Here is a 27,395-nt window from a genome sequence, read left to right on the forward strand (position 1 = left end):
GAGAAAAAATGCAAATGGAATCCAGAAGCACAGTTTCACTGTGTCTTCCTCCATTTTCAACATAGAAAATAATCTACATTAATCTCAAAACCTTTCATTAAAGACTTTATTTTCTTAGGCCCAGCTTCCTTGATCAGTTCTGATGCTTGAGGCTTCTCTGTCTGTCTTTGGCTCCTGCTTCCAGAGAGAAGTTCTTTTTTTTTTCTGCTCCCTTCAAGAGATTCTGACCCCTTCCTGACTCTGGGAAGCTATTGGGTCCACAAGTGTTTACTCTTCTGGCCTGCATGAACCAGGCTAGCAAGAGCCCCTTCTCAAAGAGATTTAGATTTCTGCTTTGGCTAAAAAACTCTGGCTTTGAGAAGCTGGCTTGTGTTAAAGAGCCAGTGTGTGTGTGTGTGTGTGTGTGTGTGTGTGTGTGTGTGTGTGTGTGTGTGTGTGTGTGTTAAGGAACTGTCTCTCTGAGGTTTGTATGTATCAGTTTTTTTGGTTTTTGTAGCTGGCTAGAGGTCTTGTTGCTCTGTAGGTATGTCTGATCAGGAAGCTGTGAGCTCCTCCTTAGAAGCTGTATGTTTTCTCTTAATAAACAGAATTAAGAAACTGGTTTCTTCTTAAGTTTAGATTCTATATTAGTTCTGGCTAGATTTGTGTAAGTTCTGCCCCAGGTTGAGCGCCAAAACGTTAAGATTGCTTTTATAAAACTGTGTTTGTTTCTCAGTTTTTCTCTTAACCCAGCTATCACACAAATAATTGAGACTCTTTTATATTTGTTTAATAATAAGCTTCACAATAACTGAGCAGTTGTTACTCTATTCTTAACCCTCTAAGCTAATCTGGTTTCCTCCCAGCCATAGTTGCACCTTGTAGCTTTTCCTGCTCTAGTTCTCTCTCCTGGTGTCTCCTGGACCTCTTCCTTGGCTGAATCCCCTGCTTCCTCCTCTTCTCCTCCTCTGCTTGGCAGGAAGTCCAGCCCTATTCTCTCAGCAATTGGCTATAAGCTGCTTCATTGGCATATCAGGGGACAATTGGGGAGCAGTGTTTACACACCATTAAGAGAAGAGTTTCTCAGAACAAAGATTGTAACAAAACATGGGGATACAGAAATCAGCATTTGAATTACACAATAACCTTATGCATATAATGTCTAGATGTGATCTTTTAGGATTAAAAATAAAATAGCCAGGCGTGCTGGCACACGCCTTTAATCCCGGCACTGGGGAGGCAGAAGCAGGTGAATCGCTGTGAGTTCGAGGCCAGCCTGGTCTGCAAGGCGAGTACAGGACAGCCAAGGCTACACCGAGAAACCTGTTGAAAAGTCAAAAAGAAAAAATAATAAATAAATAAATAAGTAAATAAGTAAATAAGTAAAATAAAATCCCGTTTGCTGGGCAAGGTAGCACATGTCTATAATCTTATCGCTTGGGTGATAGAGTCAGGAAGATCAGGAATCCACAGTGAGTCTGAAAGCTCATTTGGTTTATTCAAATCATCCTGGTCATTGTGATAACTTTTAATTCTGTTCACTTTCCAACACACCTTTAATTTTATTTTCTCACAGATTTTACAGATAGCTCCCTCATGTCAACAAAGCTTCCTTTGAAAGCCTAGGCATGTCCAACCTCTGATACCATTGTCATCTAGAAGTTAATGATAAAGAGCCTTGCAATTGAGCTACAAAAAATATGAATAAGTAAATAATCTCATAATGGTTTAAGTAAACATACTTTTTTTTTGGAAGGTGCTGGCTGCATTTGTAACTTTCCTAGGGCATAGCTGGCTCATGGCCCCAGGTTGGACACACCTTCATCCCTTTGTTGGTAAAATCAACTGACTACATAGGAAGCTGTAAATCTGGGATGGTCCTTCAGAGAGTCAAACTGAAGGACAGAGCTTGGCTTTAGCTGTGACCTAACATAAGAAGGAGTGAGAAAACACCTTAGCTGAAGCTGTTCCAGGAAGCTGGGGTAGGAGAGTTCTGGGCTGGTAGTGTCCCTCGAAGCTGGGAAGTAAGTCTTTAATGTCAAAGGGAGAGTTAAGAAGCACATCATAATGTCTACTGCAAAGAGCCAGCAGAAGAATGAGCAAGTGTTGTGAACTGTCAACTTACAGAGAAACAAGAATGAACATTGTAAACAAAGGAGTAAAACTTTCAGCTTCATTCATAAAAGCACCTTAAATTAAACATTGGGGAAATGTCTTTCCGCCTCTTAATAGAATAACATGTAGGAATCTTGATAACACCAAGTGGTTAATCTGTACCCAGCGTGGGAAATAAACAGTTTGCACATTGCCATGGCTGTGCTCAGGGTCCAAGCATTTGGAGCGCGGCTTGACAGTATGCAGTGGAAGTTGCAAAAATCCTTCAACTAACAATGCCTCTTTTTATGTGTAGCATAAGAGAAAAATCTCACACCTTGTGCTGTAAGAGATATGTGAGGGAAACAGTCTTTGCAACATTATTTGTGATTGCAAAAAAAAAAAAAATGGAAATAACTTAACTGTTCTTAGGAGAAAAATAGACAACAAAATTCTAGTTTAAGAAATGAACTAGAAGGCTAGAGAGATGGCTCTGTGGTTAAGAGCACCGAAATTTGTGGACAAATGGATTGAACTAGAGATAATCATAATGAGTGAGCTAACCCAGAAGCAGAAAGAGTCAAATGGTGTATACTCACTTATAACTGGACACTAGCCCAAGGGGCAGGTCCCATGAAAGTCTTCACCTACCAGGAAAGTAGGATAGATGTGAGGACATCCTATTGGGACTCTAGGTGAAAGAAGTATGGGAGAATGGGGAAATAGAAGGATCCAGAGAGTCCTAGAAACCTACAAGAAGAACATTGTGATGGCCAGATCTGGGACCAGGGATTCTGCTCAAACTATGGCACCAACCAAGGACAATATGTGCAGTAAACTTCAAACCCCTACCCAGATCTAGCCAATGGACAGGACTTTCTCCACAGTTGAGTGAAGAGTGGGGACTAGCTTTTACATGAACTCTGGTGCCCCATATTTGACCACGTCCCCTTGACGGGGAGGCCTGGTGGCACTCAGGGGAAGGATAGCAGGCTACCAAGAAGAGACTTGATACCCTATGATCATATACAGGGGGAGGAAGTCCCCCTCAGTCACAGTCATAGGGGAGGGGAATAGGGTGAAAGCAGGAGGGAGGGAGGAATGGGAGGATACAAGGGATGGGATAACAATACAGATGTAATGTGAATGAATTAATAAAAAAAAAAAAAAAAAGAAATGAACTAGAATCAACAGAGATACCCACAAGTATAGTGTAGGAAGAAAATGTTGCCAAAAAGATTACATGTGTGCTTCCACATGTAATCACATGTATAAAATATGTGTTATTTATGGATGACTACATGTGTACAGAAGTTAAATTAAAAGAAAAAACACAAAAATTAGCTTTTAGCCTAATTCACAATAGATACAAAAGCACATTAGGCAAAGTGCCACAGTTTTTTTTATGCAAGTATGGTAGTTAATCTATTCTTTTCTGTATTTTTATATTATTACTAAATAAGAAAATTAATTATTAAATATTTAGCCCATATACTCAAGCTATCACTTTATTTATGCCTATAGAAAATATGGAAGTTTCATTTTAAGAAATAGTTAATATACACGCCACATACGATTTATTGAGGATTCCATGTATGTCTGAAGTCTCTGGTTCTTGAAAACAGGCAGCTGCCCCAACGGAGTCCTTACTGAACTGGCAAGACTATGAAGGCCGCACACCTCTTCACTTCGCAGTCGCTGATGGAAACCTAACAGTGGTGGATGTCTTGACCTCCTATGAAAGCTGCAACATAACATCTTATGATAACTTATTTCGAACCCCACTTCACTGGGCAGCCTTATTAGGTGCGTTCTGCTGTAAGTCAGACTGTAAGAAAGACTGCCCAACTACAGATCCCCATGCCTTCACATCTCCAGTGGGCTCCCTCCTTCTGCTCAAACATTTCATGTCTGATTGGTGTGTTCACTTATCTCATAACCTGGCTCCTTCCATTGCACACTTAAAATGTGGTAATACAAACTAATTCTCTATTAAATACTGGTTTTTATTTCAACATCATGTCCTAAGTTTTTACTGCTATAATAAAGGAATGAGAATCCATTGAGAAGATGTGAATATAATTAACCTGTCTTCACATTTGTGGGTGTTATGTGGGCAAAAAAAGGGCATTTGGTTGATGCTTGTATTCAGTCCTTGGTATTTGATTTTTTTTTTCTTCATATCTGCCTTGTAACCTTTCAAGGATCTCTGTTTTTGATGAGAGGGCAGATATGTGTCTGGTTTGTCTGGTTGTGTCAGATTATTTCAAAGAGTACAACCCGGGAGCTCTTTTATGAGCCAGTTTAACCACTTACAGTAATTATTTTAAAAGTAACATTTTGGGGGGTATTGTTAGTATTTTCAGAGGTTTTTTCTTAATTTTTTCCTGGCCTTTTGTTTTTCCCCTCCTTCCAGACAGAGCATGTGCTGCCACCCATTGGCTTTGGCCTGCCCCACCAGTGTTGCAGGCAGTTACTTTTCAATTTATGAAAATCATGTCCACACATGAGTCATAGTTGGCAGCAAGAGCTCATCTGTTTCCTCCCACTCACAAGACAAGTTGTGCCCTTTCTCCTCATTAGGATTTTTGTTGGCAGTCTGAGGGTCCACTCAGTTGTTAATACCTCGCTCTCAGCTTTTAAATTGCATGCCCTCTGTTTTAAAGTGATTTTCATACAGCTTTTATGTCAAATTTATAATTGTTAGTTAGACTTCCTTTCAAGGTGTGTTTTTCCTCCTTCTCTTTTTCCACTAGAATATGGGTGCACATCACACTTTTGTTTCCACTTCACTAAATTCCCTTTCATTCTATAAATTCTGATTTTATTATTCCTACACATGGATTTTGATTTCAACTGTATCTTCACTCCCATCTGCTGTCTGTATTTCTTTTAACCTCATTTTATTTCCTTCCATCACCTCTTCATGTCAGCCTGTTTTCCTCTTAGGGTGCTCTCTTGTTTCATGAAGCCTGTCTCTTTCTGCACTAAACTGAAGATGCCTAACAGTTTCTCGACTTTGCTCTGACCTTCTTGAGACCATGCCTGAGGTATGCTTTTTATCTTTCCAGTGTAATCCTCTCTCCCTGCCTGTGCTATGTTATCCACGAGTCCTTGCTGAATTTTTCTCTATGGGCCTCAAACAAGATGAGATGTGTTTAGATTGACACTATTGCACAGCTTGTCATGGGGCCTACATTTGGGTTAGGAAGACACCGTCTTCAAGCGCGTGTGTGGAGTGAGTAGATAGTACAACCCCCAGGTAGGTCCCTTTGCCCAGCTTCCACCCTGCAGAGCCTTGCTCAGGGGCCTCCTCCACCACGGCACCTCCTTCCCTGCCTGGGTCCCCACATGCTCTGGTAGAATGTAACAGGGTTCCCTGGGTTTGTTAGCCCTCTGTGTTGTGCGGTTGTGGTTGTGGTTGTGGTTTTTTTGAGAGAAGATAACCAGAGCACTTGTTCAGTAGCTCAGGCTAGGCTCAGTTTTTCAGTCCTCCTGAGCCTTCAGGTGATGGGTTTACAAGCACACACTGCCACACATTGTTAATTTTTTGGCCTTATAGTTCATCCCTATTGAAAGCACTTCTTTCAGACTGTGCTACAGACTGTTAGCCCACCACCACTTCCTAACACCTGCTCCCTCACTTTGTAGAGTGTGAACTCACTGCCTTGATGTTAAAAGACTAAGAAAGAGAGATTGCAGGGGTGACTGGGCCACAGAGACAGAAGAGGTTTGCTTCAGTTAGTTCAGCTGAGCAGTAGAAGGGAACTGGTGTTCGGTTCCTGGGGCTCCGAAAGCAGAACCTTGTCCCGATGGACAGTAACAAGAAGCCTGGCACATGAAGCGCCGGTTTTCACTTTTCTAAGCTCCACCCTCGTCCTACCCTGTCACAGCGTACAAGGGAGAAGGAGGAAGGGGCCGCCCTGGGAGCTGTCGGAAACCATTAGATGCTGTTGAATGCTACGGCTTCCTTTGCTCATGATGACTGCCTTGTGTCTGTTCTCAGGCCATGCACAGATTGTCCATCTCCTTCTGGAAAGGAACAAGGCCGGAACTATCCCTTCTGACAGCCAAGGAGCGACACCCTTGCACTACGCAGCTCAGAGCAACTTTGCTGTAAGTTAATGATTCCCTTTTATCTTAATAAAACATTACAAGAAATAAAATGCCATGATCCCATGCCCCTTCCAGTCAGCCTACTAATGATAGATGGAGTACAGTGTTATAAAAAAGGAGTTGGAGCCGGGCACACGCCTTTAACCCCAGCACTCGGGAGGCAGAGGCAAGCAGATCACTGTGAGTTCGAGGCCAGCCTGGTCTACAAAGTGAGTCTAGGATAGCCAAGGCTGCACAGAGAAACCCTGTCTCACAAAAAAAAAAAAAAAAAGAGAAAGAGAGTTTGACACAGATCTAATCAAATCACGCCATTTTAAAGGCACACATGTGTCTGTGTTGTAGAGTGGTTGGCTTTTTACCAACATCCACATTGTCAACACTGTGATGAAGGTGACGGCCTGTGTTTTGATAAGGTTGTTAGATACCTGCAAATTTTATGCAGCTTTACTTAAAGACTCAGTATAGTTTTTGCTTTTGGTGAGTGTACTGCATCACTTTGTAACTTTTATAGCACTAAGGATATATCAGTGTTCTTTACCCTGTAATTGTCCTGAAAGCAATATGACAAGGCTTTGGAACTGGGAAAACCAACTCCTGGAATCCCAGCTGTGCAGATTGCTAGCTGTGTGACCTCACACAACTTTCTTAACGTCTCTGAGTCTTCACCTCTTCATAGATAGTATGAGACTAGCCTGCCTGATGCAGCAGGAGTCCACATGGGCCATATTCCTTTGGATTGTGCACATATGAGAGCAGGTGTCCAAGCACAGACTACATCCTTACGATTCATGCTCATGATTATGGATTGTGTGCATGAGAGAAGCTGAAAGTGTCTGTTCTGGGCGTTCTCTATAGTTCTTTCCTGATAGTCCTTATGGATCACAAAGTGCATTCTTATCATTATGGCCTGGGTTCCCTTGGCAGCATGATGGTGTGTAGTCTGACTCAGAGATAGTAAAGAGGCCATAGTGGGTTTTCTGTCTTCATCGTGGGTGTGCAGTGAAACCCATAATAGCTCTGGCCTGGGCAGAGCATAGTTTCTACTTTCTGACCTCAACGTTCTGCTGAACGTCTCATTTTCCTTCCCTTCTTACTCTCTGCAGAGGCCAGTTTGATCCTGTCTCATGTGCTGGTGATTCTGTTACCTTTCTTCTAAGTAGCTCAGAAACTCATGGGTGCCCTTTCTATGTGACAGGCACGTTGTGTGTCTGCTCTCGGGTTGCTCACAGGCTGTCTGTATGCCTACAGTCTTCCCTTCCTGGCCTCAGTAACACTTAGTGCGTCACCTGGAGTTCTGGCAAACCATTATCTTTTGTTAACTCTGAACATCTCAATAATATTTGGAGAAGTGGTTCTTTCTTATCACAGACAGGAAAGTCACCTGGCCCAATGAGAACTCGCCACATAACTCAACATAACATCCCATTCACTGGTTCTAAAAAGTCAGTGTTCTAAGAGATTAAACAGCTGCCCGTGATCTTAAACCAAACTTCAGACTCCAGCTTTAACATGGATACCAATTATTAAATACTCATCTGTGGGAGCAAGAGAGAGTGCCAGCCATTACAGGTGTCTACAGATTCAGAATGGCCCGCCAGTTCCAGAGTTGGTGTTAATAATTACGCACGTATCTAAGCTCTGTCCCAAGCCCACTGATTACATTAGCTTCTATTAATCCATGTAAGGCTGCTGGTTTTGTTGTTGTTGTTGTTGTTGTTGTTGTTGTTGTTGGAAAAACACCAAAGAATGAACAAATAAAACCAGGAAATATTTTTAAAGTTAGGAAACCATACTATGCCATGGACAGACTGCTGGGTTTTGTTTGAATTCACTGCCTGCACCTGCCTCCAATATTTATGTGGCCATGACCCTGCATTTCTTCCAGTGTAAAACAAGGAAGAAATGAGACTTTACATGTTTGTTTGTTTGCTTTTGTTTTTGTTTTTCAAGACAGGGTTCTGTGTAGCCTTGACTGTCCTGGACTCACTTTGTAGGCCAGACTGGCCTCAAACCCGTAGAGATCTGCCTGCCTCTGCCTCCCAAGTGCTGGGGTTACAGGCTTGCACCACCACACCCAGCTCATTTGTTCTTTTTTCTATTACCATATGTGTACAGGTGTTCTGTTAACATGTATGTCTGTGTACCATGTGCCTGCCTGGTGCCCTTGGAAGGCAGGATAGGGCATCAGATCATCGGGGAGTGGAGTTACTGATGGTTTAAGCCTCTGCACAGGTGCTGGAAATTGAGCCCAGCAGCTAGTGCTCTTGAGTGCTCTGCCTTCTGTCCAGCCCCTGTTCTTTCTACAAAACATCAAGTCAGCTGTAGAAATTTCCTTCTGAAATTCCTTTATATTTCTTCAAACACAAGTTTCTTTATCTTCCTAGAAACTTGTGTCTGAGTTCTAGAAAAGAGATCAACACAGGAATATTAACCAGCTACAAGAGCTGGGAATGACACTCAGCCTCACGGCACTTGCCCAGCATAAGTGAGGGTCTGGATCCAATCCCAGCATGCCAAACAACAACAGTAACCCAAACTGCCAGGCAGGGTCCCCATTTGTCCATTATTGTAGAGGCAGGGCCTTGAATATAGCAATGCCTACATAAATTTCCTTAGATGAGTTGAGTGCTACATTTCACAGTAACTTTTGATCAATAATTAACAAATGTATTAACCATCTCAAGATTTTGGTTTGGTTTGGTTTGGTTTGATTTTTCAAGGCAGGGTTTCTCTGTGTATCCTTGGCTGTCCTGGACTCATTTACAGAGATCCACCTGCCTCTGCCTCTCAAGTCCTGGGATTAAAAGCGTGTGCCACCACTGCCCAGCCATCTCAAGATTTTTAGTAATGAAATACACAGTGAGATAGTATTTGCCTTCTCTGGAGACACACTTGAATACGTGGGTCTCTGCAGATGCAGTGCACAAGAAAATGTTTAACTTACTGTTGGTCTTAAAACTGAATTCTTTGAAGTCTTCTAATTTTCTTTTTTGTTTTCTAATTTTCATTTCTAACAACAGCCTTAAAAGTTTTACAGCTTTCCCCATCCGCCACCCCCCCCCCCACTTTCCCACTAGACTGCCAATGCTTCACCCAACGTTTGGCGGTGAGTCTCGGCATCTGTTTTGAACCGCTGCTGGATGAAGCCTCTCAGAGGACAACTATGCTGGACTCCTGTCTGTGAGCGTGGCAGAGCGTCATTAGTAGTGTCAGGGGCTGGCTCTCTCCCACCGGGTGGATCTCAGGCTGGGCCAGGCATTGCTTGGACATTCCCTCAATCTCTGCTCTAGTTTTATCCCTGCACATCTTGTAGGCAGGGTTATCTTTGGGTCAAAGTTTTGTGAGTGGGTTGGTGTTCCCCTCCCTCCACTAGGAGTCTTGTCTAGTTAGAGGGTGTCCTCTTCAGTCTTTGTGGCCTCTGCTACTAGGAGTCTCATCTAAAGTCACCTTCATATCCTCTCAGAGGCCTATTCTGACTTAGATCTCCAGCTTGTCACAGAGATACCCCCACCTACAGTTTCTCTTTTCTCTGCAGGCTTTCTGTAAAGTGAATGAATGAATGAATGAGTAAATAAATTAATTAAAAAGAAAAGTGTTTTAAAGCTTTCTAGGTGGTGCACACCTTTAATCCCAGCACTTGGGAAGCAGAGGCAGGTGGATCTCTGTGAGTTCAAGGCCAGCCTGGTCTACAGAGTGAGTTCCAGGGCAGTCAGGGCTACAGAGAGAAACCCTGTCTTGGAAAAAAAAAAAAACCTAAAAATTAAAATGTTTGTTCAAAGTTATTGAAATTTGTTCAAAGACTCATTTATTTTATGCATCTCATTTTTAATTTTTAAAATTATTTTTTGTTCTTTGTCAGTCTCACTCAACTGCACCTTGTCCTGCTCAAATTATTCTCCCTAGTGAGTTCCCTCCCTACATCCGTGTTTTCTGTGTGTGTGACACACTGGGTTTGGAGAGGGTTGCCTGCATGGGGGAGGGGTTCTTTACTGGAGCATGGGCAGCTTACCAGTGGTCACTCTAAGGAGGAGAGTGACACTGTTCTCCCAGGCACCACTGACTGTCAGTGTTCCTCAGAGAGAGGTGGGGCCTCCCAAGCCCTTCTCCCTTCGTGAGGACATGTTGACAGGCCCAGTCTTGTGCTGGCAGCCACCACTGCAGTGAATTTACACACGCACCAGCCTCTGTCACGTCCAGAAGACTGCTCAGCAGCAGCCCTCCCCAGCCTCTGCCTCTTCTAGTCTTTCCAAAACCTCATCTTCAGAATCCCAGGGAGGGGGCAGTCGCCATTCTCAAATTGAAGGGTGTCAAGTGAGACAGTTAGATTACGTTCATGAAGTGTTTTAGGAACTAAAACTATAAGGGAAATGGTCATAATGGAAATTGAGGTTTTATTATTCATTAAAAAAAAAAAAACCAGCAGGGGAAATCCTCGTCTTCTTCGTGGAGTTCCCTCTAGCAGGTGCTGTTACCGTGTAGAGAGTGTGCCCACTGCTGCGGCGTTTCAGATGAAGTTTTCTTACAGGAAACAGTTGAAGTGTTCTTAAAGCATCCGTCAGTGAAAGATGATGCTGACCTAGAAGGAAGAACGTCCTTCATGTGGGCAGCAGGGAAAGGCAGCGATGACGTGCTCAGGACTATGCTGAGCTTAAAATCTGACATCGACATTAACATGGCAGACAAGTACGGAGGCACAGGTAGGAACTGGCACGTGGGCTCACGGTGCTTCAGGTGCCGGAAAGTGCTGTCAGATTTATAAGACGGCAGCTTGCAATCACCTTTCCTAAGATGGTATTGCTTGAGTTGGTTTTTCACTTTCTAAGCTTGAGTTTGCCAGGATCTTACTCCAGAGGCTTTATTTCTTCCCGGTATTATGGCTAAAATTAGTATCTCTACCAGGTGAGCATCGGCATCTGGTTTATAGCTTTGGCTGCACCTTAGACACAAGATACAAGCTCGTCTCATCATTTGCTTTTGTGTGAAAAAGAACAGAAACTTACAACCCTGTACAGTTGGGGTGGAGAGATAGCTCAGTGGGTAAAGCACTCGCCATGCAAGTGTGAGGACCAGAAAAAGTGAGTGGGCTTGGAGGCCCATCAGTAAAACCTGTGCCTGGGAGGTGGAGACAAGGAAGCCAGGAGCAAGTTGGCCAGCCTGACTAGCCAAACAGGTGACCTTTGGAGTCAGTGAGAAAGCCTGTGTCAATGTGCAAGGTTGAGCACAATGAAGGAAAAGACTGATGTCAACTTCTGGCCTCAACACATGAGTGCACACACATGCATGTATGCCTGAACACACACACACACACATAAATATGAAAAACTGTGCATAGCATTTCAAAATGTTTTGAGGGATTCATATATATATATATATAATATATATTATATATATATATATTCCCAAGTCTCAGTTATAATGCTCTTTTCTCGTGAGAGTAGTATGGCTGCATATTGCTGGCCCATGTTAGAGAGAACTTCCCGTGACTCTAGAGCCTTCACTGATGCACAGCCTCATCAGTTCTTAGCAGACTCTTGCTTTAATTTTTCTTTGTTAAAAGAGCCCTGTAACTACATGCAGGTTACTAAGAGCATGCGCATGGCTTTTAGCATCCAGTGTGGACATGAAAGTCTCTTCTTTATCTGAATTCCCTACTGCAAGTCAGAAGGAAATGAAAATCTCCAGCACAACACTGAGTACAACCAGTACTCAGCAGTGGCTAGAGAGGGGGGTGGGGGAGAGGGAGGGGGGGAGGGAGGGAAGGAGATAAGAAGAGAGAAAGGGAGGGAGGGACTTGGATTGCATTTAGCCAATAAGGCAGAAATCATAAGAAGAAAAAGGACATGTTTAAAATTAAAAGGCAAAGCCATTCTGAGAGTTTATCAGTGGCTTTGGCTTCTGTTTTAGCTCTACATGCCGCCGCCCTTTCCGGCCACGTCAGCACTGTGAAGCTGCTATTGGACAATTATGCTCAAGTAGATGCTACTGACGTCATGAAGCATACGCCGCTGTTCCGAGCCTGTGAGATGGGGCACAGAGACGTGATTCAGACGCTTATTAAAGGTTAGTTGGTGCAAGTGCTTCTGTTAGGGGTCACACAAAAGGTAGGCACGCCAGCACACCCAGTGTGAAACATGCTTTCACTCACACAGAGCCACGTGGCAGAAAGTGAGGGAAGAGTGCCCAAAGGCACCACACAATCTGCCTTCATGTAGCCTCACTTGTCGGTGAACATTTGATTTCAGGTCATCACTTTGCCCCTAACTCTCACTTTCACTCACTGAAGGAGAGTGAGTCCCAACCTCTCCAGACCGTAAGTTCTCTAAAGCTCTAACACCAAGAGAGTGTAATTCATGAAGGTATTGGGGGAGAAAAACGCTTTTAAAGGACTTTGTTACATTTTTAAGCTTCTGCTCCTTGCAATAGATGCTGTTTACATGCAACGTTTTCACTGCAGTTTTGCTCTGCCAGGTGGAGCGCGGGTAGATCTGGTTGACCAGGATGGACATTCACTTCTACACTGGGCCGCACTGGGGGGAAATGCCGACGTCTGCCAGATCCTGATAGAAAATAAGATCAACCCAAACGTGCAGGATTATGCGGGAAGAACACCGCTTCAGTGCGCAGCATACGGAGGGTACATCAACTGTATGGCTGTGCTCATGGAAAACAACGCAGACCCCAACATCCAAGACAAAGAGGTAGAGACCCTGGGCCTTCTGTGCCGCCAGCTCCTTTGTGCATAGTATTCTTCTTCGTTATGAATTAAGTGGAAAGGTTTTCACTTGGAGAGAGATGGTTTCTTTTTGACTGTTCCCTTCTAGTGCGCCTCTATATCTTCATATTATTTAATCTGCATATGCACTGGGAATAATTTTTAATGTTTATAAAATATATGCATATATGTATACATAAATGATCTTACAAACCACCTTTTGTCCACTTTTAATTAGCACCAGCATTTTCTCAGTTGATAGATAATTTTTGTGGGAAGCTGAAGCTATCGCCCTCGCTAAGATGGCGCCTGGCAACCAGCCAGGCAGAATGACTTGCAATTCTGCTCCTGGTAAACAAGTCCTTATTTGGGTTGTGGGCCGTGCTTTGCTCTGACGTATGCATCCCGCCTTGTCGGGAACCAATTGGAGCTACCGACGTAAGGGCTGTTGATTGGGTGAGGCAGAGGATATAAAGGGGCGCTGGGGTGTTGGGGGAGGAGAAGCTAGCGAGCGGGAGAAGAAGAAGCTTGCTGAAAAGGTTCCTGAATAAACTGCCTGGAGAAGAATGTTCGGGTCGCGTCCTTATTTTCCGCTGGTCGGAAGGGTCGCGACAAGTGGTGGCCCGTACAGGGACTCTTGTCATTTATGAGCGCTGAGAACTCCTGGTGGTCAGGGCAGTCGACTGGTAAGTTCCCTGGTAAGGGAGGGACAAGCTAAGTTCTCGGATACAGAGACTATAAGGTTCCCTGGTAAGCAAAGGACGAATAAATTCTCGGATACAGAGACTATAAGGTTCCGGTTAGGACTATAAAGACTCGGTAAGAGCGCTAAAGTTCCCGACAGCAGACAAAAGCGAAAGTAAAATGGGAAATTTACCATTCAGCCCTGTGTTTATCACACTTAAAGACTTGTTGAGAGCAAAACCTGCAAAATCTGTAACATCATCAGATTCAGAGGGGGAGGACTCAGAAGAGGAAGTAGAAAAGCTGATCCGGAAAATGGGGAAACTAGAATCCGGGGTGGAGCCTTCGGCTCCTGGGCCACCTCTATCTGAGTTGCCTCGGCCTCCTCCCTACGTTCGAGAGAGTGGCTCGGGGACAGGACGTACCTTTTGCCCAGAGGTGTGGAGAGAGGCACGGACCCAACAGTGCTTTCCTGTTTTTCAGGATGCGCAGGGCAATAGATATCATGAGCCCCTGGACTTTAAAATTGTCCAAAGATTGGCAGAATCTGTGCGTACCTATGGGGTGACAGCTGCCTTTATTACCGCCCAACTGGAAAGTCTACATAGGTTTATGAACAAATTAACTTGGCAGCCACAAGAGCGTGGACAGAGCCCAGGATGGTGGACAAGGCCTCCGGGCCCATGGCGCACGGCGGGCCGCCGGTGGGAGCGCGAGCGGCTGAGCGGCGGCAGAAGTGTCTCCGCTGGAAAGATGCTCCCCTTGTCACTGCTGAAGGCAACACAGAATCACCCCATGCTGGTGGAGCTGAAAAATGAGGAGACGTACAACGGGCGCCTGGTAAACTGCAACAACTGGATGAACATCAACCTGCCGGAGGTCATCTACACGTCCCGGGATGGCGACAAGTTCTGGCGGGTGCCTGAGTGCTACATCCGAGACAGCACCATCAAGTACCCACGCCCCCGAAGAGACTGGAGATCAGACCTCTACTCCCGCCTGTTGCGTTTTAAAATAAAGAAGGGGAACCGTGGGAAGCTGAAGCTATCGCCCTCGTTAAGATGGCGCCTGGCAACCGGCCAGGCAAAATGACTTGCAATTCTGCTCCTGGTAAACAAGTCCTTATTTGGGTTGTGGGCCGCGCTTTGCTCTGACGTATGCATCCCGCCTTGTCAGGAACCAATTTGAGCTACCGACGTAAGGGCTGCTGATTGGGTGAGGCAGAGGATATAAAGGGGCGCTGGGGTGTTGGGGAGGAGGAAGGAAAGGGAGAAGGAAAAGAAGAAGCTTGCTGAAAAGGTTCCTGAATAAACTGCCTGGAGAAGAACGTTCAGGTCACGTCCTTATTTTCCGCTGGTCGGAAGGGTCGCGACAAATCTTTTTCATAATCACAACTGTTTAATATCCTAAAATACAAGTGTTACATTCAACCCTCACAGCGACCCTATGAAGTAGCTCCTGTCGTTACCCCACTTCACAGTGGAGGAAACTGGAGCTTAGGGAGCTTCAATAATTAAGGCTGCAGGCACCACTGAGAGTGCGAAGCCCTTACCCTAAACTCTGGAGTTCAGTAATGAACTCCCATAAGTGGACACTTCTCCACTGCTGCAGTCTTGATGGAATTGTCTTCATGAATTTCTCTTTTTTCTTTTGGATTCTTCCCTTAGAAAAACCTCTCTAAGGAGATTATTGAACCAGAGTAACAAATGCTATACAGTATGATCAGCTGGTGTGTGTGTGTGTGTGTGTGTGTGTGTGTGTGTGTGTGTGTGTGTGTGTGTGTGTGTGAACTGTCAGAATCCTAAGCAGGTATTTAGTCGATAGCTCCTCCTCTATGCAGTCTGAGTTTCTCTCAGCTTACCTAGCACTCACGTTTAGAGGACTGGATTAACTCTAAAAACACCAACATAAGTCATGTTGTCCAAGTCAGAAAATAGATTCTCTATTAACCATTCAGGAAGTGTCTACTATATGTAAAAATAGCCTGATGAGGAGCTGGCAAGATGGCTGAGTGGGAAGGAGACAACTGACTCTGCAGCTGTCTACTGACCACCTGCATGACGGAACAGGTGTGCACACGTGCTAAATAAGTAAATAATGAAGTGCAGTAATAAATAAGTACTCTTAAAATTTTAAAGTAAAATGAAAACTATGTAAACTAAAGTCCTTGTCCCTATATTACTAGGAATATATCATTTATAATTTACTGTGTCTTTTATGTTTTGCCAGGTGGGCAGTTTTTTACTTGCTTATATCAAGCAACTTTCCAGTTCTATTCATTTGTATGTGTAGCGTTTTGGCTTCGTCTGGCTTGAACTATCTAGGATCTTTCATATAGTTCAGAATGGAATTGGTGATAGTGGATAACCACTGCATGAGACTGTGTCTCTAGGTGCTGAGGTCACCACTGCATGAGACTGTGTCTCTAGGTGCTGACGTCACCACTGCATGAGACTGTGTCTCTAGGTACTGACGTCACCACTGCATGAGACTGTGTCTCTAGGTGCTGACGTCACCACTGCATGAGACTGTGTCTCTAGGTGCTAAGATCATGGATTTCTTTTCTTTTTTTTTTTTTTTTTTTAAGATCATGGATTTCTATCAAATACTCTTTGCACATCCACCAACATGATCTCGTTCTTTTCTTCTCTTTTCTGTTGATAACATGAACCATGTTGACTGAATGTTGTTCAGATGTTAAACCCGCCTTACACTCACGGAGTGATCCTCACACACAGTATAGTATCTACTTTTATATGTGGGTGGATTTTATTTACTGATATTTTGAGACTGTACTTATGATTATGATAAGCTTCCTTTCAGGTTTGGGTAGGAAGGAGTCTCTGACCTTGTGGAAAGGGCTAGAAAGCATTCCCTCTAGGAGTTTGTATAGGACTGATGTTACTTCTTCCTTACGTATACAATAAAGTTTTTGTTGAAGCCCACTAGTACTGGGACTTTCCTTAATGCATAGTTTATTTATAACTGACACAGCTCTCCAGTGGCTGTTAGACTTTTGTTTCCTAATAATTACCTTTGTGCTTTGGTAAATGCACTTCATTGGGAATTTTTTCATTTTATTCTAAATTTCAGTTGTATTTATAAAACGTTGGTCACATCTGCTCCTGTCTGTATTATGTTTTAGGGCTTATAGCTATTTCTCCTTTGAGTGTAAATATTAGTAGTATATATTATCTCTCTTCTTTCTTGTAAACTTTGACCTGCCTTTTTCAACCCTTTCAAGGACGTCTGTCTTTGTTGACATTTGCATTTTGAGCACATCTGCGTTCTGAATGGTGTTTGTTCCCATCTTATTTCCTGCCCCGCCCACTCTCCTCAGACCTCACTTACTCTTAGGAGGTTTGGTGGGCAGAGGCTGGTTTGGGGCGGGGTTGTTTGTTGGTTTATTTGTTTTTATATATACAGTATTCTGTCTGCAGGCCAGAAGAGGGCATCCGATCTCATTACAGATGATTGAGAACCACCACGTGGTTCCTGGGAATTGAACTCAGGACCTCTGGAAGAGCAGACAGTGCTCTTAACCTCTGAGCCCCCAGTGCTGACATTTTTAAGACAAGGCCTCATGAACTCAGCGCTGGCCTTGAACTCACTACGTAGCCACGTATGACGTTGAACTCCTGATCCTCCTGCCCTCACCTCTGAGTGCCAAGTGCTGGGATTATCGGCACTCCCTTTTTAAGCTTTTTCTTTTCTTTCAAGGACAGAATATCACTGTGTAGCTCATCCTGGAACTTGTTATTTATCGCAGGCTGACCTCCAACTTGAGATCTTTTTGTCTCAGTCTCCTGAGCTGGGATGTTAGAGTCTTCAGATGAGACTTTAAGTTTCTTGGCTTTTTCAGTATTCTTGTCTGACGTGTGTATGTCAGGCCCCTCGGCTAAGCCCTGCCTGAGCCTGCTGCATGCTTGTGGTCAAGTCACTGTCGTATAGTTAGAACATTCCCTTCTTCCTTGGCTTTGTTAGACTGCACATTATTTGGGAGTCTGTTGTTTAATCTCCAGGCACCTGGACATTTCCTTATTTCTTAATCTTAGTTCAATAGATTACTTACCTCTTGCTCCTGGGATAATTAGCACAAACATCCAACACAAATTAATTGTGACAAGGAGTCTCGCTGGACTGAGAATCCCAAGTACAGCAGGGCTGCCTTGTTTTGGAGAAGCAGGGCGGTTTGGTTTTGTTCTCCAGCTTTTCCAGCGTTTAGAAGCTGCTGAAGTCACGGCCATGCTCCTCCATTGTCAGAGCTGATACCGGCTCCCCAGCCCTTTCCCTGGGAACGACCCACACAGATGACGCAGACTGAGCTCCCCATCTCAGGGCAGCTGCCTTCCCACGTAGCTGGGGCTCTAGAGGTCAGGATAAAGGCAGCTTTGCAGGGAAGGATGCTATTCTTTTGACACCTTCCTTATGGTCCAGCATATGGCTGATTTTGGTAGACATTTCATATATAATTGAGAAGAATTCTAACTGTGTCATAGTTTAATGCGATGCTTTGTGTCTGTATACTAATCTTCAGGTATTTTATGGCATCAGTGTTTTTACATGTTTCTAACATCAGCCATTTCAAAATAAAGCAACTTAAAACCTACCACTACGAAAAAAATTATTTTAAAATGATTTAAATTTTTTTTTAATTTTTAAAAATATTACCATTATGATTTTAGCTCTAACTGCGTTTGATCCAATCCGTTTGTCTGATATATTTAGAAGCTGTTAGATGTGCACATATTTAGGTTTGTGGTAGCTGCTCCTCTGCCACCTTCAGCACTGTAAATAACTATTTCTTTCCTATCGTGTTTCATGTTTACCTTCCTTTTTTTACATTCAATTATTTATGTGTATGTGCACATGCGTGTATGCATACACAGACATACATGCCTGGGACATGTCAGTTGTCCTCCCACCATGATCTTCAGGTCAAATTCAAGTTATCAGGCTTGGTGGCAAGCAACTTTTTTTTTATCTTTTGGGACATTGAAAATCCTAAATACAGGCCATTTGTATAAGTCAGCATTCTCTAGAGGAACAGAAGTGACAGAACGAATATATATCCTATATATTCAATATATATTAATATATGTTTATACATATAAATATATGTATATATATAACTACCAATAGAAAGTCCCAGAATCAAGTAGTTGTTCAGTCCACAAGGCTGGATGTCTCAGCTGGTCTTCAGTACACACCAGACTCTTGAAGAAGGCTCTAATCCCTGTGATAGGATGAACTTGCCAGTGGGGATAAGAGCAAGCAAATCAAGAGGGTAAGCTGCCTTCCTCTTTGTCATTTATGTAGGCTGTCAGCAGAAGTTGTGGCCCAGATTTCAGGTAGATCTTCCCATTTCAAATGATTTAATTAAGAAGACTCCCCACAGTACTTAGCCACTTACGTTTATGTTAGTTCCAGATGTGCACGAGTTGACAACCAAGAATAATGGTCACACCATTTCTCTCATCAAATTTGGCTCAGATTGGGTTTGCCACCTGTTTCCTGGCAGTGAAAGTCAAGGCTTGCACTCTTGCTTGGAATGTTCCATGAGCAATGTCAATCTTCCTCAGGTCTTGCCTTAGACAGTGCACAGTGCCCTTTCACCTGCATGGTAATTGTGATCACTTTGGTTAAGAACCATCTGCTGCTGCTGCTGCTGCTGATGATGATGATGATGATACATTTTTAAAAGAACCATCTGATTTCTCTATAATATACTTCAGATTATACCTCCTTTACTGTTGATCAATCTGATGAGAAATTGTTTCTTCTGAGTTATCATAACCATGTGTCTGAAACTGCTTACTGCAGTACAGTTGGTTTGTTCATGCTTGCAGGGACGAACAGCTTTGCACTGGTCCTGTAATAACGGATACCTCGATGCCATTAAATTACTGCTGGACTTTGCTGCTTTCCCTAATCAGATGGAGAACAATGAGGAGAGGTAAGCGCTGGTTTCCCTGATGAGATGGAGAACAGTGAGGAGAGGTAAGCGCTGGTTTCCCTGATGAGATGGAGAACAGTGAGGAGAGGTAAGCGCTGGTTGGGAGGGGAGGGAGCATAGTGTTGTTCATCGCACATCCTTCCTTTCAGGTACCAAAAAAAAAAAATCCCAAGTTCAGATACTGGTTTAGAAATAAATATGTATTCTCATACGGAAACATTGTATCAAGGAATCCTGTGCCAGAGAAAAGAGCCAAATTTCATGCACCGTTCACTTGGAGCCATGGGAGTTTTGCATCTGCTCAAAACTTGGGTACTACTTATGGCAGGTTCACATTTGCACGTGGTGAAACGGTCCTTCTTCAAGCTTGTGCTTAACATACGGCCAGTGAACCCTGACCGGCCAGACCCAGGAATTTACCCAGGCCAGCAGACTGTGTTCTATATTCAAGTTGTTCCTATTAATGGTGAGGATATTAGTTAGTGAACAAAAGGCTGCCATCAAGTGTCTGAAGACATGGAGAAGCTGAGATGAAAGCTAAACATACATAAATACCTATAAGCATTGCCTTCTTAAGTAATATGGTTCACAGAGACACATTAGAGTCGTCACTGAAGGACTCGGGCCCAGTGAAGAGGCTCAGATATGGTTGGGAGTGTAGCTCAGTTCCAAGAGCCTGCCTACCATGTGCTTAGTGCTGGGTTCCATCCCCAGCTTGGTTAGAAAAAGGACCAGATACAAAGGGAAGTCTAAGCAGAAGAGATTCTGGGATCTTGGATCTAGGAAGATTCTAGTAAATTGTAGGTAGTAACTAAGTTTATGACCAGGTTTCCATATCTTCTTCCAGAGTCTGTCTGTCTTAGTGGGAAAACTGAAGGTGCCTCTCTTTAAGCTCCAAGGGGAAAACAGAAGAGAAAGAAAAGACTCTCCCAAATTAGTGACAACTTTAAAGAACTTCTAGGCCAAAAACATAGCTCAGCAGGTAAAAGCACTTACCTCACAAACATACTGACCCGAGCTCTGTCCCCAGAACCCATGGCAGAAGGAGAGAAGCAACCCCTGAAATAGTTCTCGGATCTCCATGTGTACTATCGCACGTGCACACACACACACACACATACACAGTGTGTGTGCAAGTGCGCACAGCAGTAGCAATTAATTAATTAAATAGAACTTGTTTATATTGTAAAGCCAATCACAAACCTATTAGAGTCTGTGAAGTTTAGAAGTGATTAAAAAGAATGATTTACTCTAACAGTGTTCCCTCCTAGATGGGCTCTTTGTGAGGAGCTGACACTGCTGCTTATGTAGACTGACATTCTGGCTTGGGCGTTCTGCTGACCCGTCAGCCCATTCCCATGTGGCAGGTCCAATCGTATACTATCTTTCGTTGGTGTCTACATTGTTTCTTGGCTGGTCACCATCAATGTAGTACTAATCTCTACTTCTTGTGCATAGACCAAATGATGTACCTCAAATAGACACCATTTCTGCCAGCTTCTTCTGGCTCTCAGTCAATAACTATCTGACAGCTACTCTCTCATGTCAGTGGGAAGATTCACAGTTCTTGAATGGTTCTAATGGCATTTGGGATGGAATGGTAATAACAACGCCACAGTCAGTTGCTTAAACACTAGATATAAACTCCAATCTGGCTAGATACATACATTGTATATCTTTGACGCTAAGATCAATTTAATTAAAAATCCTAACTTGAATAAATTCAAAAAATGTAAGAGATACACTTGAGACAATTGAGGAATTGTGCATTATATTTTACTAAGAAATTCTTGCTGATTTTGTTAGGATATCCTCGTGGCTGCACCTGTATTGAGATGAGTGCTGAGACACAGAGAGATGGACTGGCAGGACACCACAATTTGCTTTAAAATATTTCAGCAAAAATTAAAAGAAAAAGCCGGGCACAGTGGTGCACACCTGTAACCACAGCAGAGGCAGGTGGATCATGGTGGGTCCAAGGCCAGCCTGGTCTACAAAGTGAGTTCAAGACAGCAAAGGGTACATAGAGAAACCCTATCTTGAAAAAAAATTAAAAGGGAAAAAATTGAAAAAAGTTAAACACAGAAAAAATTTACCATATACACATATTATATGCTAATTGATCTCACAAGCAGTTCTGTTCTACCAGGACGTATTCAAGAGCTGATAAAAAAAAAAAAAGAAGTTTTTGGGTTTTTTTTTTTTTTTAAACTGGGAGCTCCTTGCAGTTAGGTATAGCCTATATTCTGTACAAACTGGTTGCATAATTGTCAGCAAGTTGCTTAACTTTCCTGGGTCTCTATTTATTTGTGAAATGAAGATGTTGCATATAGTGACTTTTAGGTCAATTCACAATACTACTCTGGGTTCAGTGTCTCTGATAACCTCCTCATTAGTGGATGTGCAGCCAGAGACGCTGTCAAACTCTTAGTTTGTCTGAGTTTACAATGACATCTATTTATAAGTATAATTGAGGCTATTGACTTATGGCTCTCTCTTCCCTGAACAGTAGAGACAAATTTAGATGTTCTGAAATGACAGGTTCTTTTTAGTTTCTGCTATGGGGGCTTCAGTAGGGAAACCATACCCAACACAGGCTCTGAACTCAGTTTCCTTCCTGAGGCAACCAAACCCCCCTAACCCATACTCTCTCCCTTTCCTCTATTCCTTACTGCAAGCATTAGACACATTTTGGAGAAGGACTTTCTTTTCATTAGTCACTGTGGTTTTCTGAGTCTAACTTCCCCTCCCTATAATCATCCCCTTTCCCCATGATAAGCCAGCCAGTGGGCGATTCGTGACTGTGGGGACCATCTCAGTCACCCTGCCGACTCAGCCTCAGTGTGAGTTGTCACTGGGTCCTGTGGAAGTCTTTATGGCAGGCACGTCATAACCCTGCTGCAGTGTGGGCCCTGTGCTAACAAGAGCAGCGGCTGACATGCAGGGACTGCCCCTGCATGCTGGGCACAGGCAAGCCCCGTTCCAGCCACTTCCCACATTCACTTCTTAAACAGGCGAGGACAGGTAAGACCCCAAAAGATCTAGGTTGTGGTTGGGAAGTAACATTACTGTCGTTGTCGGGAGATTATTTTTACTTCAGTTTTTGCACATTAATTCCATGTCAAGTCTTAAAATATGTATCACTTAAATGATATTTTTCCCAGTAATTTTTTATTATTTAGCCACATTTCCTGGTCTCTTAAGTTTCATATCACTGTTTTAGAGAAGACTTCCTGTTTACAATTTCTCCAGCCTTCCATGGAACCCTCCAGTGCGTGCATGGTCTCTTTTCTTACATGTAAATCTAGACTCATTTATATACAAGATTCTTTTTAGCTGGGCATGCTTGCACATACCTTTAATGACTGCTTAGAGAAACCCTGTCTCAAAAACAAGCAAACAAAAAAGCTCTTTTACCCAGGTGGCTCCCCGGTTGTACCCGCACCATTTAATAAACAATCCAGCCACCTGCAGTGACTTGCAGGGACCCTCTGTGCCATGGAGCCAGTCTCCACTGTCTGAAGACAGGCTTCTTTTCATAAGCATTAATTATCTGTAATTACAGAAAAATAATTTTGAAGAACCATTTCGAGCAGGTGTAGGGAAGCAGTTGGCACATAGCAGGAAGGGAAGTGGGTCTTACGTTCTCACAGCCGCTAACTCGGCCATTCTCAACTTGTGGGTCGTGACCTCTTTGGGGTCAAATGATCCTTTCACAGGGGTCACATATCATATGCTTACATTAATGATTCATAGAAGCAGAAAAATTATAGTTATGAAGTAGCAATGAAACAGTTTTATGGTTGAGGTCACCACAACATGAGGAACCGTACTAAAGGGTCACAGCATTAGACTGGTTGAGAGCACTGCTCTCGCATGTGACCCCAGCACCCAGAGCTCAGCTGCACATAGGCTGACCCTGCAGCCCCTTGTGTTCTATCCTTAGAGAAAAAGGGAAGAGCAGACTAGAAGGTTCTGCCTGGGAAATTGAAGGTGGTTGGTTGGTTGGTTGGTTTTTTTGTTTGGTTTTTTGAGACAGGATTTCTCTATGTAGCCTTGGCTGTCCTGACCCTCACTCTGTAGACCAGGCTGGCCTCAAACTTCACCTGCCTCTGCCTCCTGAGTGCTGGGACTAAAGGCGCACCGCCACCTCCCGCCTGAGCAAGGGTCTTTGTGCTAGATGCTGAGACAGTCAGTTTCACTGTGCCTTGACTCACACCCGTTCAAATCCAGTCTTCTCTAATTCAGGTACACGCCCCTTGATTATGCATTGCTTGGCGAGCGCCACGAGGTGATCCAGTTCCTGCTGGAACATGGTGCCCTGTCTATTGCAGCCATACAAGACATCGCTGCCTTCAAAATCCAAGCAGTCTACAAAGGGTACAAGGTCAGAAAAGCCTTCCGAGACCGGAAGAACCTCCTCATGAAGCATGAGCAGCTGAGAAAAGACGCTGCAGCCAAGTAAGTGTGAATGCTCAGATCGCTCTTGGCTGAGGAGGGGAGCTGGTGGGAGATGAGGGGGGCCAGGACTCTGAATGGACCAGTGCCTGTGCAGCCTGCTGGCTCTGCCCACCCTTCTGTCTTCAGAGGACTGAGGACTTAAGGAAGGAGGTAGGCCCAATGTAGAGTAAGCTACCAAGAGAGACCTTACCTTCTTGCCTCTTCTGGCGCGCATGCGGGTGTGTGTGTGTGTGTGTGTGTGTGTGTGTGCGCGCGCGCGCGCGCGCACACAGGTACACATGTGCGTGTTCTCATAGAGGCCAAAGGACAACCTCAGTGTCATTCTTCAGGGATAACTAGCTGGGTTTTGAGACAGGTTCACTCCCTGACCTGAAGCTTGCTTGCTAAGTAGGCCGGCCTGGCTGGTAAGAAATTCCCTAGGATCTGCTCCCCCCGCCCCCAGCACTGTATTACAGGTATGTAAGGTAATATGTGCAGCCTTTTATGTTTTTTTTTTTCTGGATAGGGTTTCCCTATGTAGAATAGGCAGGCCTTGAACTCACAGACAACAGCCTGCCTCTGTGTCCTGAGTGCTGAAAATAAAAGTGTGCACAGCCGCACCCTGCTGGCCGTTTAAAACCCTGAGTTCTAGAGGTTAAACTCAGGCAGTCATGTTTGAGCTCAAGCACCCTACCAACTGGTCATCTCCCAAGCCCCCTTTTTACTTAGTTTTTCTTTTTTTTTTTTAAAGAAACTAATATCTAACCTACTTTTATTAAGTGAATGTTAAGTCTGGTTTTGATTTAACTAAAGCAACCACGTGTGCAGATAACTGGCTCTTCCTCGCCATTTCGTAACAATCCTCTGTAAATACAGTTGTCTCGAGTGCATGTGGAGCAGGCAAGGGAGACAGGACTTCCTGCAAATTCCAAGGTCAGTGGATGCCCAAGTCATAGGGAATAATGGCAACCAAAAGTGTCTACAGTGTTCATCACAGATGGTGTGTTTTCTCAAAATTTCTAATCTGTGGTTGATTAATAACTGTTACAGAAGTATTTTAAATATCTGAAGCTTCTTATATTAACAAATACCCTGCTGATGGAGCTGTAGGTGAGTGTTCCTGGGGGAACTTCCTGGCTGTGTCCTGAGTGTCTCTAAATCTTGAGTCCTCAGCTTTTGAATTTTTCTTTCCCACAATAGAGAAGTGTGAGTGTGATAAAGAACCATTAAAAATAAAAGTAGATACTTGGTGAGAAGTGAAAGGCTATTGTGTACTGGAATGCTAGCTGTAATGTAAGCCTGCAGGAAGCATTGTTTTCTGTGACTCTGGAGACGCTGAAGTAGTTGGTGTCTTGGTTTGGGTTACTGTTGCTGTAATGAAACACCATGACCAAAGCATCTTGGGGAGGAAAGGACTTGTCCTGCTTATGCTGCCACGTCATAATCCATCGTCAAGGGAAGTCAGGACAGGACAGGAACAGGGCGGGAACCTGGAGGCTCCTGCCTGGCACTGCGGCCCTGGACGGGTGCTTACTGGCTTGCTCAGCCCACAAGACTGGATGTCTTTAGTAGACCAAAGGCTCTAGTGCCAGTGAAGGAATGAACTTGCCGGCAAGTCGAGGGCAAGCAGGCAGAGAGCAAAGGCTTCCTTCTTCGATGTCCTTACAGGCTTCTAGCAAAGGTCTGGCCCAGATTAGATCCAGATTAAATATCAGTGTTAAAGGCGCGACTTTGCCAGCTCAGACGATCTGGATGAAAGATTTGTCTTCCTGTTTCAAAGATCAAGGTTAGAAGAGGATCTTCCTATTTCAAATTAGGCAAAAATCCCTCCCAGGTGTGCCCTCCATTTGGGGGCTTTAGTTCCAAACGTAGTCAAGTTGACAAGCAAGTATGGCCATCTCAGTTGCCATCACAGGGAACAGCATATTATACTCTATTTTATGCATGTCTGTATACATGTGTATGTATGTTCATATGTGCACTTTCATGCGCTGAGTGGAAGCTGAGGACATCCTTGGGTATCAGTCTCACAAACACTGTTCCCCTCCATTGAGGTAGGGTTCCTCAGTTGGCCTGGAGCTCAGCAATTGGGCTAGAGCAGCTAGCCAGTGGGCGTCAAGGATCTTCTGGTATCCACATACTCACTACTGCGTCTTCAAGAGAGCGCCACCGTGTCTGGATTTTTACATATGTTTTGGGTACCTAAACTAGGACCTCATGTTTGCAAGGCAAGTGTTCTACAGACTAAGCATCACTCAGCCCACCCCAACCCCCTTTCTAAATGCTACTCACTATGTAGCCCAGGCTGGCCGTGAGCCCCTGGCCCTCCTGCTTTATCCTCACTGAGTGGCAGAGTGCACAGGTGTGGACTGCCACTCTCAGCTGGCACTCTCCGCACTCTTAGTGAGGCTGACTTCACTCTGCTTAGCCTAAAGCCTCTACACGCTGCTTTTTTTAACCTGCTTTACAAGTCCTCTGCTTGTGGGTAACAGCTGTAAGGGAACCGTACACATGACAAAGTATCTTTAGTTTTAAGCGAATGCTATATGGGGTGGAAGGGAACCCCCATTGATGGATTGTTACAGGCCTCCCAGTGAATGCCTGACACCTTGAATCGCATCAAAGCCTGTACTATGCTAGTTCACTTACAGTTTTGGACCTAAGTGTTGTAAAGGTGATGAATTCAGGATTCAAAAGTGATACCTTGAAATGTGATATTTCCCCAGTATGAGACTGTCATATTGTGGAGCAACAGTCTTCACTCCCACTCAGCCTTCGCCTTGAGTAAACAACTGACGCTGTATTGTACCTCCTGTCACTGAACGCTGGTGTTCACTAGGTGTCTTAGGGCACTCAACATTGCCAATAGCTTTCCAGAGCTGTCATAAGTTGAGCGCTTTCTGGGCATACTTGGCTGATTGTTGTTGCTCGTGTGTGCCCATGATAAGTTTTTCTTATATATGAGGCATAGTAAGAGATTACGCAGTAATACAGTAGAACCATGCTAACAACAGATCATATGAACATTACAAGAATGCGGTTCTTTCTCTCTCAAAATATCTTACACACTTTTTAAAATCTCTCACTTAAAAAAAAAAAAAATCTCTCACTTGAGGAAAGCCCTCTTTGACAGACCTTAATTTTTGGCATTTTTGCTCTGGTGTTTCGGAGGTATTATTAAGTGTGAAAGTTTTGTGAACACAGAACTGTGGCATCACAGCTGTGACCCTCAGAACAAAATGTTGCTCAGCATGGCACAAAATTTAAAACTTAGAAATTGGTTGTTTCTAGAGTTTTCTATTTACTGTTTTAATCCCCGATTCACAGTGCGAAACAGAAACTAAAGGAAACAAAACCATACAGAAGCACTGCTTTATTTCCTCCTATTGATGGTTCCGTAAACTGCAGCTTAAT

The 27,395-nt window shown here is 43.8% G+C and overlaps 1 protein-coding gene across 1 annotated transcript in view; it reads left to right on the forward strand.

Moving 5' to 3' along the window:
• Window positions 1–27,395, forward strand: part of Invs (inversin) — a 160,494-nt gene that overhangs the window by 111,081 nt on the left and 22,018 nt on the right. Inside the window, exons 6-12 of the mRNA XM_051161901.1 lie at window positions 3,699–3,879; window positions 6,080–6,189; window positions 10,715–10,886; window positions 12,094–12,249; window positions 12,658–12,887; window positions 19,435–19,541; window positions 23,790–24,002. Of these exons, the coding sequence (XP_051017858.1) occupies window positions 3,699–3,879; window positions 6,080–6,189; window positions 10,715–10,886; window positions 12,094–12,249; window positions 12,658–12,887; window positions 19,435–19,541; window positions 23,790–24,002 (1,169 nt within the window). The remainder of the gene's footprint in view (window positions 1–3,698; window positions 3,880–6,079; window positions 6,190–10,714; window positions 10,887–12,093; window positions 12,250–12,657; window positions 12,888–19,434; window positions 19,542–23,789; window positions 24,003–27,395) is intronic.

The sequence above is a fragment of the Acomys russatus genome, chromosome 2 (assembly GCF_903995435.1).
Source record: "Acomys russatus chromosome 2, mAcoRus1.1, whole genome shotgun sequence".
Classification (NCBI taxonomy): Eukaryota; Metazoa; Chordata; class Mammalia; order Rodentia; family Muridae; genus Acomys; species Acomys russatus.